Source organism: Watersipora subatra, chromosome 1, assembly GCF_963576615.1.
Source record: "Watersipora subatra chromosome 1, tzWatSuba1.1, whole genome shotgun sequence".
Taxonomy (NCBI): Eukaryota; Metazoa; Bryozoa; class Gymnolaemata; order Cheilostomatida; family Watersiporidae; genus Watersipora; species Watersipora subatra.
Window position 1 is genome coordinate 49,629,847 of NC_088708.1, and position 20,460 is coordinate 49,650,306.

At 35.8% G+C, this 20,460-nt stretch overlaps 1 protein-coding gene across 1 annotated transcript; it reads left to right on the plus strand.

Moving 5' to 3' along the window:
• The first annotated feature begins 100 nt into the window (after positions 1 to 100).
• Positions 101 to 19,419, plus strand: LOC137395100 (probable serine incorporator). Its single transcript, XM_068081897.1, has 10 exons — positions 101 to 251; positions 2,944 to 2,998; positions 4,405 to 4,569; positions 5,296 to 5,510; positions 7,598 to 7,815; positions 8,997 to 9,082; positions 10,434 to 10,626; positions 12,152 to 12,305; positions 15,778 to 15,990; positions 19,069 to 19,419. Exons 2-10 carry the CDS (start codon positions 2,987 to 2,989, stop codon positions 19,220 to 19,222), a joined length of 1,410 nt encoding a protein of 469 aa, XP_067937998.1. The 5' UTR covers positions 101 to 251; positions 2,944 to 2,986; the 3' UTR covers positions 19,223 to 19,419.
• Positions 19,420 to 20,460: the final 1,041 nt, after the last annotated feature.

Consider the following 20,460-nt stretch of genomic DNA (forward strand, 5'->3'; position numbering starts at 1 on the left):
CAATAATTATGACATTCTAACTCTCGGTAGAGACATTGCGCACTCCACTCGTTACTTCTAAAATACTCAAAATCTCAGACTACCAGAAGGGGCTTGATTTGCCTGGTTAGTCATCGACTGAGCTAAAGGCTAAGCTACAAAGATAAAAATAGTCTGCTGTTTTCACCCTAGCAATTGGAACAACTATTATCATCATCATTGTCGCGATATACTAACTTAGATTGACGCGGTCTTGCTGTAATTCGCGCATGGTAAGTCACAATCTACAAAAGCTATTGCTTAAAACCAGTCTTCAATAAGGGTATTGTCCCATTTCCGCCTTCCTGTAAGCTGCCAACTGATTCTGAGCTTATAACTTTAGTTACGTTATTTTGTACATTGATTAGTCTAGTGTAGTAGCCAGTTCTTACATGTTGTCCTCTGTTGGTTAAAAGAATGCTAGACGTAACAACTAACAATGTCAACGTAACGCACCATCATTAGCCTACTATAACATATTCTTGTACTAGTAGATTAAAATACATTAACTTTTCGTCATTTCAGTATCGTTGTCATGAAAATAGATGTGCATCTTTATAATAACTGGTCGGAAACCAGCTGTCAATATTTAGTATTATTGCGATAAATTTACTCAGCTGAGCTTTCCTTATTACCATATGCGTTCAGCTATTTTCGGATTAGCTCTGTAATTCACGAGTCAGCTTGCGTGGAAAGCCTATATACCAACACCCAGCGCTTGTATATAAACAACTGTGCTCCAGTGTTAAGGGGAGAATGGAAACAGAGCAAGGAAGTACGAGCTACAAAGCCAGAACTACAAGACCGAGAGTTACGTTCCTAATCATCATAAAGAACAGTGTGGTTAATTTACCACTGCGCAGCTTTGTGTATACATATTTATATATATTGACATTGTATGACACGTATTTCCAAGTGTAACCGTTTGAGTATTTATTATTTGTCAACTCATTTTAGTATTACATTTGATTGCATTGAATTATATTTAAATGTTCTGTGTTTTCATGCTAATAGAGCTTTAGTAATAAAGAGCCATACTTGGTCACTAGTCACCTTGCTTGCAACAATTACAGTCGTGCATGAGATCTATTACTTAATCAGCATAAAACAACTTTTATGCAGAACCCACTTGAAAGTGGCTAGTCAGCGCTGACTTCCACTACATTATTTACCATATTTCTGTTGTCAAATAGATTGATAAGTGGGTGCTATTAATAATTAAAACACTGTAGCGGGCAAACATCAATGCGTCATGCAATATCACTCAAAAATACATAATAAAAATGTTGTGTCTACGAGCTCATTCAACTTGACATACACTTCTCTCCTGAACTCACTCAAATTTGGCTGTAGTCTTGTGGTCACCACAATCTCTTCCAGCAAGCCTGAACCTCTTCCAAGATCAAGTTTGCTCCTTTAGGCTGTTGTACTTTAAATAACTAGCCCAGGTTGTTTTTTTAACTCTTACCTATTATGATAATAGAGGGCTAACTCTTTACTGTTAGAGCCGCAGATAATGTTTCAAGGGCTGCTTGCAAAACCTGGATATCTACCCAAATGAATTTTCAGCTCATTTTAGGGTAGATAATTTCTGTGCATACAACTATGTATACGGAAAAATCATTACCAATTTGATAGGCTGACTTATACTATTTTAACCAGTTTCAACCGACGAGTGCAAGTTATAAATGTAATAAGGTTTCTAAATACTTACCGCTTCATAGTTCCTTCTGTCTTAATTATAAACTAGTATTTTATAGACTTACATACATTAGCTTTCAGCTAGATTCTAGGAAGAGGAGTTTTAAAAAAGCGTGTGAAGGCTCTAGAATAACTTGTACTTGTTAACTTATTCTTTGGTATGTTTGTTTTTACAAAACAGGTGCTTACACTTTTTTAAACCAAAACTAGACACCGTCAGCATTTGTGTGTTTGTTATCCAAACACTAATGAAAAATCAGATCAGTGGCTGTTGGTCTATGCAGGATTTTGAACAATGTTTTAATTGGGCCGTAGAAATTTTTGATACTTTCTAATTGCGAGTAAAGAGGTTGCACAAATAAACAACTTTAGACAAAGATAAATTATACAAGGCATTAGCTTTCAAGGCACTAATGTGACAGTTTCAAATGAAGACTTGAAGCATTTACCGGGAAGCAACTCCTGACGCAATGTTTCAGTGTTTTGCCCACTAAGAATCCGACGATCCAGCGCACAGCGTTTCCATGTTTCTTGACTTTCACAGAATTTGCTGTTTGTAAAGAATTCTGGGTTGTTTAGAGGCTGTTGTTCTTAGCACAGATGTATCAAGACTAAGGTTTCTTGCTTGTCACTGAGCTTATATTGTCTGACCTGCACACAACTATTATACTACTCAAATACCACCAATTCTTGAGTAACATTGACTATTTTACTAACTGCGGTGTAGTCGATGATTGGTTCGAAAATGGGTCAATTTTTGCGCAACAAACTCCTTTGCAAAAGGAGTTCCACACAGATTGAAACATGCACAGTTTCTAAAGAAAACCATGTCTTGCAATTTCGAATAGCTGGTGTTTAATCAGCAGTCTTTTCTGAACATAAATGTAGGGAATTGCTTCAAGTACTATACCTGTGCTTTTTTCGTAGGCACTCTATTATGTAAAAGTACAATGTAGAGTATGAGCACACTCTTTTTTGCAAATTTTTAATGGAGAGACATCTAAAACCGCTACAGTACCACTACAGTACCCACCAACGCACACATTGCGTCACATACTAATACATGGAAGTCGTCCATTTGCTGTTTATTTTCCCTGCGACGGCAGGTGAGAAAGTTACACTGGACAATCTTTGGTCGAATAGCACTTTGAAGGAATTTTAGTGAGCTCATTGGCTAGATAATACCAAGTTGTGTTTGAGGTTTAGTTTAATTTGTATTTGTAGAACCTCTGCTGTTCTGTGAAGTTACCAGCTGAACTTTGCCATCATGTGTGTTGGTGTAAGTAGAGCCTTTACATAATGCTAGTTAAGGACATCTCTCTTTACATCCAATATTATGTAATTAAAACAATATAACACTATAGATTGAAAATATTGAGTTGCTTTCTGTTACTTTTTGATATTGTTTTCACATGTATATATGAGAAAGACACAAAATAATTCCTTTGATAAGGGTGATATTTGTCGTGATATCACAACCCTACAAAGAGATAAATCCAGGAAGTACTAGTCGAATCCCCGGCGTTGCACGGGTATTAAAAAACAGCTTATATACAATGACAGGTAATTGCTTGCCATTAGCCTGGCACATTGCCAATGACATTTAAGTTAGCTAACTTAGTAATAAGAGCTGTGAGAGCAAGCTTTAGTGACGTCGCGCCACATACACTATGTTTCCATGATGCGCAGTACTTCGATGCAGCCCTCTCCGAAGTCGAGGGGATTGTACGTTTACATGCTGCGCAGTGGTTTTCAGCAAATTAGCCAGAGAAGAGAGATGGTATAAATCGAATTGCCGGATGGAGACATAGAATTGATCATGGATACCAAACGTCAGAAACAGACTTTTTATGCATCTATTGTCATTATACTTTTATTTACAATACACATTCACAAGGTTTTACAAACCTTAACACAATTTTTACAAAGTAATATATTTTAATAAGTATTTTAAGTAATATATTATTTAAATGTTACTTTAGGACTTACCACCTATTTTTCAAAAAGTGTTGGCATCGATAAAAATTCCAGGAAAGTAATCACCTCATCATCCTCGTGGGTGCAGACCATAATTAAATTTAAGTGAAAGAAGATCGGAAGAATAGAAAAAAAAAAAAAAATAAGCGAGATAACTTTTGTACTAGTTTATGGCCCTCAATGAATCCCTTCTACAGCAAGAGAGCTATGCGCAGCATAGCTCTTGCATATGTGCAATTTCTGTTTCCTTGCTGCGAAGTCGCACTGATCAGTTCGCAGTGATTTCAGTGCGAAGGCGCCGTTTCCATGATTCGGAGAGAGCGTAACTCCGAAATACTGCGCATCATGGAAACATAGTGATAGTCATGCGGAGTTGCTATGCGTATTTCAACTTAGATAACCACTCAAATCGACCAATGAATCTAATGTGTCTTGCGTAGCTCATTTGGTTTGCCTATCGCCTGCTGAAAAGGAAGTTCCGAGATCAATTTTTCTGCAATACGAATTCTTCATCGCTAGATACTAACCGGCTATAGCTGGACAGACAGAATCGCGGACGACACAAATTTTGAGATTTGTTTATAAAGATTTGCATTTTGTAATAGGTTCATTCCTTTCTGCTTCATGTCACTAGAGGATTCTTGACAGCTAATCAAAGTGCTGCCAGCTTGAGCCACTTTGTATCATGTCGTATACTATTATTTACAGCTGGCGTGTTGTGTTACAAGTGCAGCATGTAGTCTCTGCTGCGCTTGCTGTCCAAGCTGTAAGAACTCAACTAGCTCCAGACTTATGTACGGAATAATGCTACTTCTCGGCGCTATTCTGTCATGCATTCTTCTCGCACCCGGATTAGCGGAGGCGTTGGCCAAGGTAAGACAAATCTCTTAGGGAAGAAACTGCAAGACTTGTCTTACAGATCTATTTGATTCCTCCTTTGAAGCTTTGCCAGAAAAATACATGAAAATGGTAGGAAATTCTTGTTTTTTTATTGTATTTTACCACATTTAGACTCTGAATTTTCATATTGCCCATAGATCAGAAGTGGTATACCATCAGGAGTTGTCATTCCAATATTTTTAGAGGGCTTATTAAAGAGTAATTGTTATGGTGCAGGTTTGTGCTGCCATAAGTACATGAAGTTTTGCTTTAACAAATTTGTGATTTTACTAACTTGGCGAAAGCACTCATGCCAATGCGCTTAGGCAGTTTTACATGATAATAAAATTTCAAACTATTTACATGTATTTCTGTGGCAAGATACTGTTACTATCGTACTATATTATTATAGGTGATGCCATTATTGGAATTTCAAATTATCAAATTAAGAAAAAGTAAAAATTTTAGGTACATTGATTTCAATACAACAAATAATCGTATGTTGAGAACTTTTTTTAGATCTATGCATGTTATTGATAACATTACAATGTTATAGAATTAGGATTAATCTATTCTATATTGAATCATTTTATGTTTTACATAATCACCCTGTCTGCTGTTTTGCAAGTTTGCTGTAACAACGATTATATAAGAGTGTTTATAAAAAGTGTTTAAAGCGATTGTTTGACATTCATCGATGTCTACACCACTTGTTGATAGATTCCCTTCCTCTGCACCGGTATCGACCTTCCTCTAAACTTCTTCAATGCAGAGATCAACGGAATAACAAAACCTCTGGCTCGATGTGAGGTGGTAGTAGGGTCAAAAGGTGTCTACTCCATTTGTTTTGGCATGGTCATTTTCTTCGCATTCATGTCCGTGCTTATGCTGTGTGTGAAGAGCTCACGAGACCCCAGAGCTGGCTTTCAAAACGGGTATGTAAAGTAGCAGCCTATTGGTTGAAAGATGCTTAATGTTTTAATTACAAATTAGTTACTTTGTTTAACTCATTCACTACCACGAGCCGCGTAGTACGGCTCGGCAAAGCGTAGTGCGGCTCGGCAAAGCGTTTGCGACTTTGCATATGGCCAAGAGCCGCATGATGTAGCTTCGGTAGATTTCATACAAAATGTTTCTGATAGTACGGCTCGGCAAAGCGTTTGCATATGGTCAAGATCCTCATGATATGGCCGTAGTAGGCTTCGTACAAAATGTTTCTGATTAATGTGAGTGAGTAGTTAATAATTAGCCTATCATATCTGTACTTAAACAAAAGGAAACAATTTTCTGCATGCGTTGAGTCAATAAAAAAATATGTTTATAAACCACCCTGAGTGTGGTTTCACTTTACGAAAACTTTATTTTTTTATCGCAATTCGTTAGCAATGATCAGTCATGTCAGAGGCATTACACCAAGGAGGTTTCACTAATTGTAGATCAGTGGATTTGAAATGGTTATTTATTGAACAATAGTACTACTGAGAGAGATTATTTTATTTTTAGTATTAATAATAATGTCATAAGCTGTAATAATATTGATAACTCGTCCGACTCAGGCATAATTTCGCAAACATATTTCTGAAATTTTTATGGCATTAGATGATATAGAATTTTATGCTGATTAATTTTGTATCAAGATATTTTTTATAGACTAGTTCTAAAATTATGGCAGTCTATATGCGCCCTTGTCAAATACTAGGTATTACTGAATATGTAATTGTGTTCCGGTAAAGAAATTAATTTGGTAGCAACAGAGTTAAAGGTGCACATTGTGATTTGAGTCGTGTTATTAAGTTTTAGTATAACAACGAATTTGCTGCCTGGACAGCTCATAACAAAACTTAAAATTTCTGATTCCCTAGGTTATACTATATAGTGTATTGGGAGTTTTTATTAACCCTTGACTTTATTTGTATTAAAATTTGCTTTATGGAAGGACAGTCTGTCACTCACACTCCTAGATGTACATTCTAGCAGTCTTTTTAGGCAAAATGTTTCCAAGGCTATATGTTTTAGCTGTCAGACAATACAGTGAGAAATATCTCAATGATTTTAGTCAGATTTCTTAAAAACTATCACGTTGCATGTTAGACCGTTGAACTTAGAGAAAGTTTTGTGTGTGTATCCTTAAGTTTATATTATAAGTACGTTTATAAGTAGCCCAAGTTCTTCAAAATAACAATGCTAGTTGGGTGCCTCTTAGAGACGCGCTGGTAGCTTTTGAGCAGTAGATAATAATCTCAAGTTGCGTATTAGGAAATCTCATATGTAAGCAGTACATTTTGATAAGTCACAAGGGTTGTGTTTGGAATGAGTCGTTAGCACGCCATCCATGTTAAAGTCAGTTGCAGTAGTCAAATTGATAATCTTTGATTGAATTGATCAATCGCACATTTTGGGTTTCTTTGTGCTATGGCATATTCATGTCTATTTACAGGTTTGTTGGCTCATTTAAACTTATGATTTGTCAAGTGAAAACTATTATAAGAAATTATATGATAAAAATTATTCTAAATTGATAGCTGTTATTTGCTTTCAAAAAATTGACATATTGGCAAATTATTTCATAATACGTCAGCCACAAGAAATTTAATGTGAATTTTTACTAAATTTAAAATAGTTTGCTTATGTGATATTGCGGGTTACTTTTTTTACCAATTAGGGGATAACTGAAAACCGCGTACTTTTCTCAACACGAGGTGGGAGTTTATGTATTACTCTGAGTGATCGCAGTAGCATAAGACGAACAATTTCATTAATCTTTAATGAAAGCTCATACTTTAATTTAAGTCAAACCTCAACAGGAAGTGGAAGTACAGTTGCAGCTGTGTTCAGAGCTCATGCAGAATGCTATGTTTTGTAGTCTATCTGGTAATTCATATCTTTGTCTTTACAAATGTTTTAGGTCAAGGCTAGATCCTATGTTAATCGGTGTAGCCTGTACGTTTTTATAGCAGTAGACATTTTATTTTGCTGTAGTTGTTTGGAAGTATAGTTCCAAACTTTTTTATCCCTTTCGTAGGTTCTGGCTAATAAAGTTTCTCATGTTGTTCGGTGGGATGATTGGAGCGTTCTGGCTTCCATGGGACACTTTTGCCAATCCTTGGATGATTATCGGTATGATTGCCTCCTTCCTGTTCATCCTCATCCAACTCATTCTTATTGTCGACTTTGCCTTTGGTATCAGCGAGTGGCTATTGAGAAGGTACGAAGAGGATGAGAGCAGAGGATGGTACACATGTAAGCTCTCTTACGATTGGTCAATAAGCACTAGTGGTTAGGTAGAGTTTAAATTGGCTTGCTAGCTTTAGCGATTTCGGCGGTCTATCGACCCTTTCAAAGCAGACTGTTGCCAGTGTTAACATGCAGGTACTGATAATTTTTATATCAGTACCTGCTTGCTAGTACTAAATGCATGCAAGTACCGATTTAGTGGTCTTCGCTGCCATGATGCATGGTCAGGTTGTTGGGTAGTCTCTGAAGTATTGGATATTTGCTCATGAACCCTTCTTACCAGAGCTTCACGAGTTCCCAAAATCACCAGGCGATTTGATATTGCAAATTGGCAATATCAAATCGAGTCACGATATATTGTGGATCGTCTATTTATTGGCGATTTGCGATATATCATATTATTACGGAAAACAAACTTGTAAATTTTTGTTAATATTTGTTTGTATATTTTAACTTGAACATAAACTGTTTTACGTTCGTGGTAATTAGAAACATTTTTTGCATGAAAGCTCGTGTGCATGGAAGGCAATGGAATGAGCAGACTATTAGACTAGAAGGTCCATGTGTTTTAGTTCTAGTATCACTCACTCTAAAAAATCATCAGGTGTGAGATAATTCGCTATTGCACGATTATATCAGTTATACGATTGGCGATATATCTTTAAATGGTGGCAATTTTCAAATTGTCTACTTTCAAAATCGTCACCAAACAAGTAAATTGTGAAGCTCTACTTTACCCACGGTAACTGCCAGATATGTCCTTCTCCTTGGTAGCAGTGCCTATCTACGCTGACAGGCTCTTCTATGTTTCTCACACTGACCATAGAGCACTGACCATAGAGCACCGACCATAGAGCACCGACCATAGAGCACCGACCATAGAGCACCGACCATAGAGCACCGACCATAGAGCACCGACCATAGAGCACCGACCATAGAGCACTAACCATAGAGCACTAACCATAGAGCACCGACCATAGAGCACCGACCATAGAGCACCGACCATAGCGCACCGATCATAGAGCACCGACCATAGAGCACTGACTTTAATACCTCTCAAGTCTGCTTAGTTTTTTCAAATTAATCAATTAATGAATCCGCAGTTGAGGCAATACTTCTCATTGGGTGTATAAAGCCATCGTTTTTGTTGTTCTAAGGTCATAAATTACTATCTTGTGATTTTACAGGTATGTTTGTTCTTTCCTTCTTCTTCTATGGATTAAGCATAACTGGAATTGGACTTATGTATAAGTTCTATGGTACCTCAGACAATGTAAGTGCTGGCTGGTTTATCATTAAGAAGCTGCATCTGAAAGTAGTACTAGATCATTGGTCTCCTTATTCAGCATCAAACGGTCAAACCTATCTTATCACCTTCCACTTTCACCTTAGATTACCACAGGTTGAATATATGTATATGTATTTACATGAGCCATCCATATGTTGTTGTATACATGTATGTGCATATGTAATCACTTGTACTTTTCTTGGGGTATTTGTGTGGGATTTACCTTCTCTCGCTATCCTAGACTGACTTGTGGAATATCTGTGTTTATTTTTCATTGTCGTCTTATCCTATAATTGACATGTCGGGTATATGCATTTGCTGTATGTATATACTTTTTTATTGTTGTTTTATTGTATGGCATGTTGAGTATATGTTCCTACTTTGCATTGTTATATTTGCTTAATACTTTGATGCCAGGTCTGAGACAATTTAGGGAGTTGTTTTCCCACCTGATCTACTCCTGAGTAAACTCAGCTGAGTAGTTTCACTTTGTTTTGCGTACTTTCGGTTTACATGAGGTTACAAAAATTTTGAAATTTTGAAAAATACATTTTCAGTATGATTCTAGTGTTTCAATTCGATTGGACTATTAGCTTTTGAAATAGCACCAAAATATCGACAGTACTTCTAATCGATGCAAAAATGTATTTATTTATTATTTGTTTTTCAGTTCCCTCTAAAACATCACTTCTTTAAAAGCATTGACCTATTAACTATAGTTAACTATTAACTTCATTGACCTATTAACTATAGTTAATAGGTCAATGAAGACTGGACTGAAAATTGATTTGTATTTAACATATAACAACATTTCCCATTCTAACTTTCAAACTACACATCATGAGAGAAGTGTTTTGTGTAGTTGAAATAAATTAAGAGAAAAATGAAAACAACTGGAAAAGTTTTAAAACATTGTCAAACAACTGTACCTTTTAAGCTAGTAGCCTGGCATATTGCCAAACCATTAACTATAGTTAATAGGTCAATACTTAACACACTGTATATTTAATAAGTCTATGTTTAAGACTGATAAAAAACTATTTACTCTATTTAATTTCTGTTTTTCCTCAAGTTTTACAAGCCTGTAGCTTCAAAATGGTACTCAGTTCAAAAGGAATCGATTGTGCTATTTTAAATGCTTTCACAGTTGGTATGGTCTAAGATCAGTGGTCTTGCTTGTGTGTACAAGATTAGGCTTCAAAGTGTTCGAGTGTGTTGTATGTATTTATTGGTCTTTCATTGGTTTTTAGTACATGTATAAGACATGTTTAATGTATGTATTTACCTTTCGTTGTTATCTTTTATGGTTCATGTAGGATTCACTCCTTTGTTGTAGCCTGAGGATAAACCCGGCTGTACGAGACATATCGCCTTCCTCACTGTAAACCTTATTTTATTCATCATTATGTCTATCCTTTCTATTCTTCCTCCAATACAAAAAAGAAATCCCACTTCTGGTCTCCTCCAGCCAGCTATACTCTCTGCATATGTGACCTACTTGACCTGGTCAGCTGTCAGCAGCGATACTCGTAAGCGACTACTCGGCATCTCGTCTGTGTTGTATTTCTTTGCATTTTTGTTTACTCATTTCATAACATGCATTCAACAGGTCAAGATACCTGCAGCAGAGAGATTTGATTCTTTCTGTGACTTTTAAATGAGATTTAACTACTTCATGTTTAATTTGCGCAGGTGCTAGGTCATCTTATTTAACGCGCCTTTAAAGACAAACTCATACAAACTCTTAGTAGATTTTATTGGAATGTATTGATATTTTTTTATCATTTGAGATTGTTTTGGATGTTTGAGGTGATCTGACTGCCAGGATGTTTCAACATTAAATTGATAAAACTTGATCATGATTAAAACGTTCAGAAGAAAAATGCATGTGAAGTGGCATTGCTAGTTGCTATCGTTGATATCAGCTATTGCATTCTAGTTGCAGCTGTACACTTCCCGATTCTGTTGGTCTCTTTGCAACTATTATAGACGTCATAATCACACTTTCACTTGATTTGAGCGTTTTAGCCGCGATCAAGTTTTATTAATTTTAATCTTGAAACATCCTGGCAGTCAGATCACTTCAGACATCAAAAGCAAGCGCAAATGATAAAAAATACCTTCAAATATTTTCTGATGAAATCTGCTAAAATTTTATGCAAGTTTGTCATTAGCCATTGTTCATAGCAGTAGGAGTCGTGCACCCTTTTGAAGTGCTTGTCATCAAACACTTTATGATCGATCTTATGGCTTGTTTTGACTCTAACCGCTGAATTTCCTCACACGTTATGTCTGTATATTACTTGTAATACCTCTCAGTTGAGATGTGGAAACTTTCTAAATTTAATTGAGCTTGAAGGAAGATAGAGAGAAATTGAGTATTATCTAACAGTAAGCTTAATGGCTCACTCGTTGTTTGGTTACCTTGTCTAATAACAGAAATCACATGATGGTAATACTGCAGGTCAGTCATAATACAGTTTGCCCTTTAATGGAAAAAGACTAAAATGTCAAAACTTCGGTATTTCCTAGGCAAAAAAATATCATTTTATCTGTCTCCAGTTGTCAAGAGTTTGGTAGCATCAGTTTCTGAAATACCTGACCAAAGACACGCAGCTCTACAGTGCAATGAGGAAGTGAGGCTTATACTAAAAAAAAATTGAAAAGATTTGAGACGCGCAATATAATTACACAAAAGTGTTACTTTGTTTCATGTAAGTTGCTTACGGATAGATAATTTTCAAAACTAGCCAAAGTTTGTTGCAAGCTACTCTTATAATATTAGGATATATGCATCTAGTATATTAATATCCTACTTCTCAGAATACTTCAGTGTTAAAGTAGCTCGTAGTAAGCATAAATGTATTATATGTCATTCGACTTCACTAAATGCTTTAGTTTTGTCCTTATGTTTTGGGCATTACCCTTGTTTTGAAAAGAGTTTGCTGCTCTTAAAATAGTCGTGTTTTAGAATTGTCCTTACGGAATAGTAAACATCTCTTTACTTTGTCAATTGTGTTTGTGGATGTTTTTATGCTGTAATTTTTATTCCAGAATGCAGCCCGTCGCTGACCCATATCTATATACAGCTGGGAGGGAGCAACACAACCACAGCAAGTAATAGTAGCACAGTAAACGTTGGCAGTGGCTTCGATGCTATCAGTATTATCACACTCATCATCTGGTTTGCTACTGTTTTGTACTCCAGGTAGGCTCTACGCGGTTACCATATTCTATTTTAAGCATTACTGTCATATTTTGCTGTTTTAGAAAGTCATCGTATGCTTATTCTGTTAGTAAACTTGTTTAAAGCTAAGAAATTTGCAGCGAAGTGAAAATGGCGGTATTTTAACCTTAGTAATATTTTTATAATATATATTATACTCAGCTCGATACTTCCATATATCAGCCCTGGATTCTTCATCTGAAATGCTCCTCGCATTAATAACTATCAGTTGATATTAGTTGTCAAACAACTGTAACTTTCAAGCTACTAGCCTGGCATATTGCCAATGGAACATTCTACTAAGCTGCTTAATATGCTAGGCTTCTAATGGCAGTAAGCCATGACTTTGCGTCTGCATTGTTGTCCAGCTGACAATGACAGCTTGTTCAATGACAGACAGATATACGACATGCGAGACACACTTTGAGAAATATATATATATATATATATAAACTGTCTTAGTTTGGATGATAAGTGAATAGGGTTTTTACAGAAGGGCTAAAATTTTGAGGGAAGAAATGTAAATAAATCTCTGATAATTGATTCTAACCAGTAGAAGAATTGTTTGAGGACTCATTAGTTTATTAAAGCATTTAGTAGATGGCCATACCTGGCCTGCAGTGTTTAGCCTACTAGAGTCAAAGAGCTTTACCTACGGTGTTTTTACTGCTCAGAAATGAATCTGTGAAGCCAGGCTGTGGTTAAATGTGAAATGTTTTTAAGAATTGTTTCAACATAGCCAATATCCTTCTTCAACACAAGTGTCTACCTAGCATCTACCTAGTGTAACTTTTGTCTCTATAACTAGTAACATGTTTGGGTAAGAAACACGCTCATTCAGCTCTTTCATAATGCCAGCCTTCTGCCTTTACACAAGGTGGCAAGGGTTAGAGGGTTGTATGCGCTCAAGCTGGTATAGCTCTCTGGGTTTCACGTTGGCTTATTGGTGTTCATGATATTGGTGTAGGCTTGTGTTTTGCAAGCTGTATAATTATTAGGTTACATAGATGTATCATGGTAAATGGAGTAAATATTTATAGACTTCAAAAAATGTGTAAATGAACATTTGATTATTTTCTTGTTGATGTGACGGCAGGGAAGTTCGTTCAATCAGTCGACAATCGTAACTGCGTGGTTAGTTGTTACGATTGGTCGGATTGACTACATTATCACTATATCTGAGATAAAAATCATTCTGGAGATGAGCTATTTAGGTTGAATGAGGCAGGAGCCTGCTCACCTACAGTCTTTCTGGTTGTATTTAATTGGTGGCTTTACAATAAGATAGCTAGTTTTTATTATCATTTAAATGTACTATATTGTTGTTAAGGAGATTTATCCTAATTCATACTCTGCAGGATGAAATTATTCGACGGATTTAATAATTCGCGTATTCGCGTACTGTCAATTTCGCGAATTATTAAAATCCGCGAATAATTTGTTACTTTTCAACACAAGGGAGTATAACTATTACCTCAAATTGAAAACCAACCGCTAGGAAAAGTTAGTAAACGTAGCTGAGTTCCAAACTATTTTAAAATCATCACCGGAGCTTTGAGTGAGCCCATTGCCAATGCATCATATTTCTTTACACAATTATTCAAGGTTATCACAAGTTATTCAGAATTTGGCATGGCGTCATCATCGTAAAAATCTCTCCTGCAGTTCTTTACATTGAAAAAACTCGTAACTTACCACAAGTTGTTGGTTCACCAAAAGCCTCCAAATCGATAAATATTCATGAAAACCTCTGAATTCAGTCAAAAATTTATAGCTTAGCATGATCGACATGAATTTCCTAGCTGAATAGAAACCTAAACACGTAGTATACGCACGTGGAGTTTTTACTCTATTGCTAGCTGCTTTCACGGATAAATTTGTTCACAAATGTGTTCATCCGCGAATAATTTAGTTCGCGAATATGCATGAAAAGACAATTCTTGCTAAATTTAACTTCGCCAATATTTTCATCCCGTAGGGTAGCCTAACATAATATTGATTAGAAAATTAGACTCAGTAGTCGAAGTTATCCTCTCATGCCGTTATTACGCTAATATGGTATATCATTTTTCCTTATTTCATCCTAATGCTTTTCATTATTACAACATTAATTAGGCGAAAGCTAATACATTGAGGATGGATACTAATAAACTAACATATTTCTCTGGTCATTCACAGCCTTGAGCTTTTGCTATCACTGCTAGTTGCCGTGATTGGCATCTTGGAATAATATGCTTTTACGGCACTCAGTGAATTTAAGCGGTGAATAACATAATGCAGTGTTAGTCTCATTATAAATGGTTTTGAGAGACTCCTGATCAGCTTGTCACTGTATTCTGCATGAACCTAGGTGCTTAGACTTCACGTATGTGAGTTCTTATCATTAGAGCAAAAAATAGAACTCTGTTGGTTCTATGTTCAATCAAGTGAAAGTGAGAAATATTTTATTCTGGTCACTGGGAAGCTTGGTACGCACTACGCAGGCCAAACCTTAGGTTTCAAGCAGTTTCAATAAACTTTAAAAACATCGTTTTTTCTGCTGTCGACATGATTGCTTTTGTTTAAACCTAATCTTTGTTATTCTCCTTTATCCGTATAATTGAGTCACTTTGAACGCCTTGATAGGCGATTTATCTATAACACTAGATGTCAGTATCTATCTATTGCACTGGATATTGTCAGTGAAACAGTTTTTTGGGTAGTCACTAATAAGCAGCAGTCGGAACAAACAGGTTCACGATTGAACACATCAAAATGCTTAGCAGCCTCGTGAATTTGATAAATAAAATATAATGATAATGATTTTCGAATATACAGTATATACATGTATCAATAAGTTGTAAACATCGACACGATTTTTGGCAAAACTGGAATACACAAGTTAAAGTCATAATAATTTTTAAATGTGATTTCTTTTAAATACATGCAAGCCAAATATAATAAATATGATAAAATTGAAGGCAGTTGACTTATCTTTTGTTTTTTATAAAATGTATAAATGATGTTGTAATTTGTTATCAAAGACACAATCGATAGTTTGATACTTACTAATGATGAACCATTTAAAATTGCTAACATGCAGGGAAAAGACGTAAAGTTTGTGTTTTTCGTCTGCTCCTACTAAGCAAAACGCTAAAAAATACATTGAAAGTTTTATGTTGATAAAAACACTTTTCTGTTCTGGTATAAGTTACGTTGACCCATTCTATTATTTCATTTTCTGATTGAATTATTAACTATTCGGACATTTTTGAAATATTCTTAATACTACTCACGACTTGTATGTTTGACTAGCTGTTCATTGAACCAGAACTCATCGGCAACTTCTGATAACAATCACAAAGCCAGTTTTGGGTCTGTATGTTTTGAGTCGACCATCAGCAATGAAACTCGATATTGTTTACTCAGCCAACATTTAAAGTTTTACAAATTACAAAAATTATTATTATTTTAGTTTAAGAAACAGTTCCCATAGCAACATGGGAAAGCTGACACTTAGCTCTGGGCAGGAAGACACAACTCTTTCTGAGCCAGCAGGCGACGCTGAAGAAGGCCGAAAAGTATATGACAACGAGGGAGAGGGCGTTGCATACAGCTACTCATTCTTCCATTTTATGTTCATGCTCTCTTCGTTTTTCGTCATGATGACCTTGACCAACTGGTACCAGTGAGTGTCTAATGACAGGCTATTGTATGTTTCAGCTGGAGTGATTACATTGAGTTTATATGGTGTAGTATAACCGCTTGGATTTAAATTAATGTTGTTTGGAATCGAATCAAATTTTTTAAAAACACCCATAATGCCAAAGTGCTTAAAAAGGCTTACTTCCTATAATTAAGCCTAATTAGAGCATTTCTTCCAATTTGGGTTAAGACTGTTTTATATGGGCGAAAAGTGCCAAAGCAATTCAAAAAAGATGACTACAATGAATTGACCTAGTTAGAGTTTTTAATCGAACTCTGGTTGTAACCTTTTACACCCTACAGCACAGATTTCTAACAATTTCAATGCAAAAGTAAATTAAAAGACAGATGGTAAGCTGTCTATTCTTGTCACTGTGTGTTATGGATTGTGCTGCTGGATTTCAAAGCTCACAGACCACGTCGACTAAATGTTATTTTATCAAGGCAGTTGCCTCTCGAATTTATTTGACATCAAACAGAGATTTTCACTTCATATGTTAAACTGCGCTACTTACATTCACAATTGTCAGTAAACTTAGCAATGGCTACAGCTGACCACTTTGTTATTTTTTGTTGGATATAGTTGAAATACGGTTGAACTTTATATACAGTATATCATTAAACATTAAAGGTTGACTTGCAACAAAATTCACATTACAGTTATTTGATATCAAAAGATTCATCATGTCTTACTTTGTTGTGTTGTAGGTGCCAAATATGTGGAAATGTGATTACAAGCTTTTAAAAGCTAAAAAACGAACAGTTAATCGCAGCCACACGAGACCTCCGTAGATTAGAATCCCTTTCCAAAACGGCTCAAATGGGACATAGTTGAACACGATGGCTTCTGTTTATACTTTCATGCAACCTCATTCATCGAAATATTTTCACGAATATACTTCAACTCAATAAAACCATGTCTATTGTGCTTACGCGTCTATTTCATCAATATTATAATGCTGCCACTTTGAACACTGATATCTCAAAACCTACCGTAAGAATTTGTTTAATGTTTTAACCTTAGCTCGAAGGAGTGCATATCATCCTCTGCTAAACATGACGAGCCTGTTGATCACCTGTGATAGTCGAAAAATGCTGCAGAAATTGTTCGCACTATTTAGCAGGAAGTATGGGTCACATGATCAGATTACGACTAGATGATTAGACCAAGCCGAAACAAAACTGTAAAGTAGTGAGCATTTATATTTGATACGGGCTTTTCGGTAGAACCCGAAGTGTTTGTCATAAACTAGTGCTACGAGAAGTTATTTATTGAGCCTTTTATTGGCCTTTCAATTCGCATGATAACATCATGTGTCAAACAATAACCACAATGTTTGAGAACGTCATCGAAATAAAGACATTTCAAACTACGGCTTTTTTATAATGGCTGTGCTGCGATTAACTGTTCGTTTTTGAGCTTTTATGAGCTTGTAATCACATTGCCATATATTTTGAACCTACAACACAGCAGAGTAAGACATGGTGAACCTTTTGATACCAAATAACTGCAATGTGAATTTTGTTGCAAATAAGAAATCACCCTTAAAAAATCACAAATTTTTCGTTATATTATACAAGCTTTAGATGAATATTGCATAGGCAGCAATGGAGTATGTAGTCGACATCATTACGCAAAAGTTAGTTTAAGCTTTAAGCAAATGAAACCTTAGTTTCTTGTAAGACACGGTAAGGCTCTGCTGTTTCGCTTCATTATGGGCTGACTGATGTCGGAAGTGGTGTCAGGAGTCGTCAACTCTCACATATATTACCATTTTAATTTGATAGATTACTGATCTAGGTTTGTTATATGGCTCTGCGCTGTTTCAGATTTAACTAAAAGCTACACCAGTAGTTGCTCTATTGCATATATTTTTATAGCCTATCATTATTCCAGCATAACACATGTCTCTAAATCATACCTGGAGAATTCATCTGTAGAATGCACCTGTAAAATGTCTATGTAGAAGGCATCTTTAATATGTAGCTGTAAAATGCCTTTATAGATTTCATCCGGAGAATGCATCTGTAAAATGCTTCTGTATAATGCATCTGTAAAATTTATCTGTCTCTCTGTAGAAGGTATCTGTAGAATGCAACTGTAGATCATAACCTAGCAAAGGTGAACCTTTCAGTTGTGATGCTTTATTGGAGCGATTTGTGCGAATATTTCTGGAAATTGCTACCGTTCATTCTCTTAGCGATAACTTCTCAGTTCGAGAAGTACTTAGGATTGTATGCTCTTGGACTAAATATCTTGATTACTGCTATAACTGCATGATTGATGGTCTGAAAAAACTTTACAATTGCATAATTTGTCATATGAAATTGAGTGTTTCAGTTGCAAACTGTTTTTTTATGTCTACTTGTATGTTGCTACCTTCTGTTAAAAAGTTATGCATTTTCATTGAAGGTTGTACCTTGTTGTGGGAGATCATACCTAGTAGTAGGATGTCATATCATACTTAGAAGTAGGATATACCTTGTTGTGAGAGATCATACCTAGTAGTAGGATATCATACCTAGAAGTAGGGATCATATCTTGTAGGTGATCATACCTTGGTGTAATGATTTTCATTTGAAAATGAGCTCATGCCCGGTCAATGGCCATTATAATTTAACATTAGAGGTTATATTTTGTGTTAGAAGATTACGCATGCACCTGGTTGTAAGGAAGATACCTTGTCATAGAAAAATATTCCTAGTCCTGAAAGACTAAACCTTGTCTTATGAAATTCGATCTTGTCTTAAGAGATTATACTTCACACATAAGAGATGATGTCATAGGAGATAATACCTTTCCATGGGATACTATACGCCTTGTAGGTTTTTATGACTATATGCCTCTTGGTAGGAGATTACCTAGACTATAGCTTGTATTAAGAAAGTCTTCTTTAGTGTATGTGTTTTATTTTATTCGTTTCTTTCAATAACGGCTCTTTTATACTACATACACTGTATCTTTCACTTTTGTAACACTTGACTTTATGTATTATTACTGTGACAAGAGAAACACAACAGTGGGTTTAGCAGTATTAAAGCTGGCTTGTGTTTGTTGCAGGCCTGTGACTGCCACCGCTGGTGAAGAAGCTTTAGTAGTTTTGGCCAAAAGTCAACCTGCCATGTGGGTCAAAATCAGTTCAACTTGGGTCTGCATACTTATTTACGTTTGGGTTGTCGTAGCCCCTTCCATCTTTCCAGACCGTTTTGATTAGCTAAATGGCTACTTCTGTATCATAAATGTTTTATCATATTATTTTCCTTTTGTCATTGCATTTGTTTGTAATTTTAGTTTGAATATTCTCCTCTGTACATTAACATTCATCAATTATTCTGACAATTGGTGACACAGCTTTATTGTCTATTTTGCTTTTCATATTTTGTATTTATAAATATATTTCTTTTCATTTAATATTCATTCTTGAATCTTTAGCAAAATTTTTATATCGCAAAAATTATGAAACAGTAGGTTTGTGGCTACAGCAAATCTAAGTTTCTGAGATGGTAAAATATATGATACATTCAAATTGTAGCACCTTATTGATAATCTAGTGAATAAGGAAATAGACATTCAAACGAAATGATGCCTTTCAAAACATTTTCCTTTGTTTAAATTTGCTTGATGTATTATTGCTAATTGGGATCAGAGCTTAATGAAGTACCGTAAACTGGGGCTACTTTGAACAATTTTGCATTTCAACCGCAGCTACCGTGCAAGTACTGCAAGCCCCACACAATCATTTGTGCCCAGTATTGGGGCTGTGGTTGGTAGAAGCCATTAAGTTGATCAGCAACATTCAACAATCATTGCTTGTTAAGCTATGAGATAAATCATGTGTTCAAGGTAGCCCCTGGCGCGGGGCTACTTTGAATAGGTCTAAAAATCGTTCAAATTAATGCAAAACACGAGTGAAAAGTTATTAAAACATTTTATTTCATTATTATTATTGCCTGGAAACAAACACAATGTGCAATTCATTCAATCAATGGCGAGTGGGTTTATGGCCCGTTTTTGGGCCTCATCGGTTTTCTATATCAGGGAAAGATATGACCCCTCGATTATTTAACACAATGTAGCCAATGTTGGCACTCACTATCTCTGACCAATTGTGGTGTAATATGTCTGCAGTATTAGGCCATCGCCATCCTGCCCTTTTGCATTTTATCATGCTGTTGATGGTGGCCCCATCTTCATCTACCTCCAGTACTTTGCTAGGATAAAACTCCCCTTTTTATTTGAATATAGCAAACACCCCTTCTTTAACCTCGGTCCTGTTAACCCCTAATCCTCAAAATTTATCACCGTCTCAGTTATCTCCGGCTCATCAGTGTTATCTTCAGCATCACCATCAATAACTGGCATCTCTGTTTCTTCATCTTCGTCTAGTTGTTGCGAGGGTCCTAAATAATAAGTTGTCCACAACTCTTTGGCCTTGTAGACTACATAGGGTAG

Bases quoted from the DNA above. Each gene is read 5' to 3' on its own strand.
- LOC137395100 (XM_068081897.1), top strand. The intron at 10,627-12,151 runs GTAAGCGACTAC...TTTTTATTCCAG, and splicing joins AGCTGTCAGCAGCGATACTC to AATGCAGCCCGTCGCTGACC. The intron at 12,306-15,777 runs GTAGGCTCTACG...TTATTATTTTAG, and splicing joins GCTACTGTTTTGTACTCCAG to TTTAAGAAACAGTTCCCATA.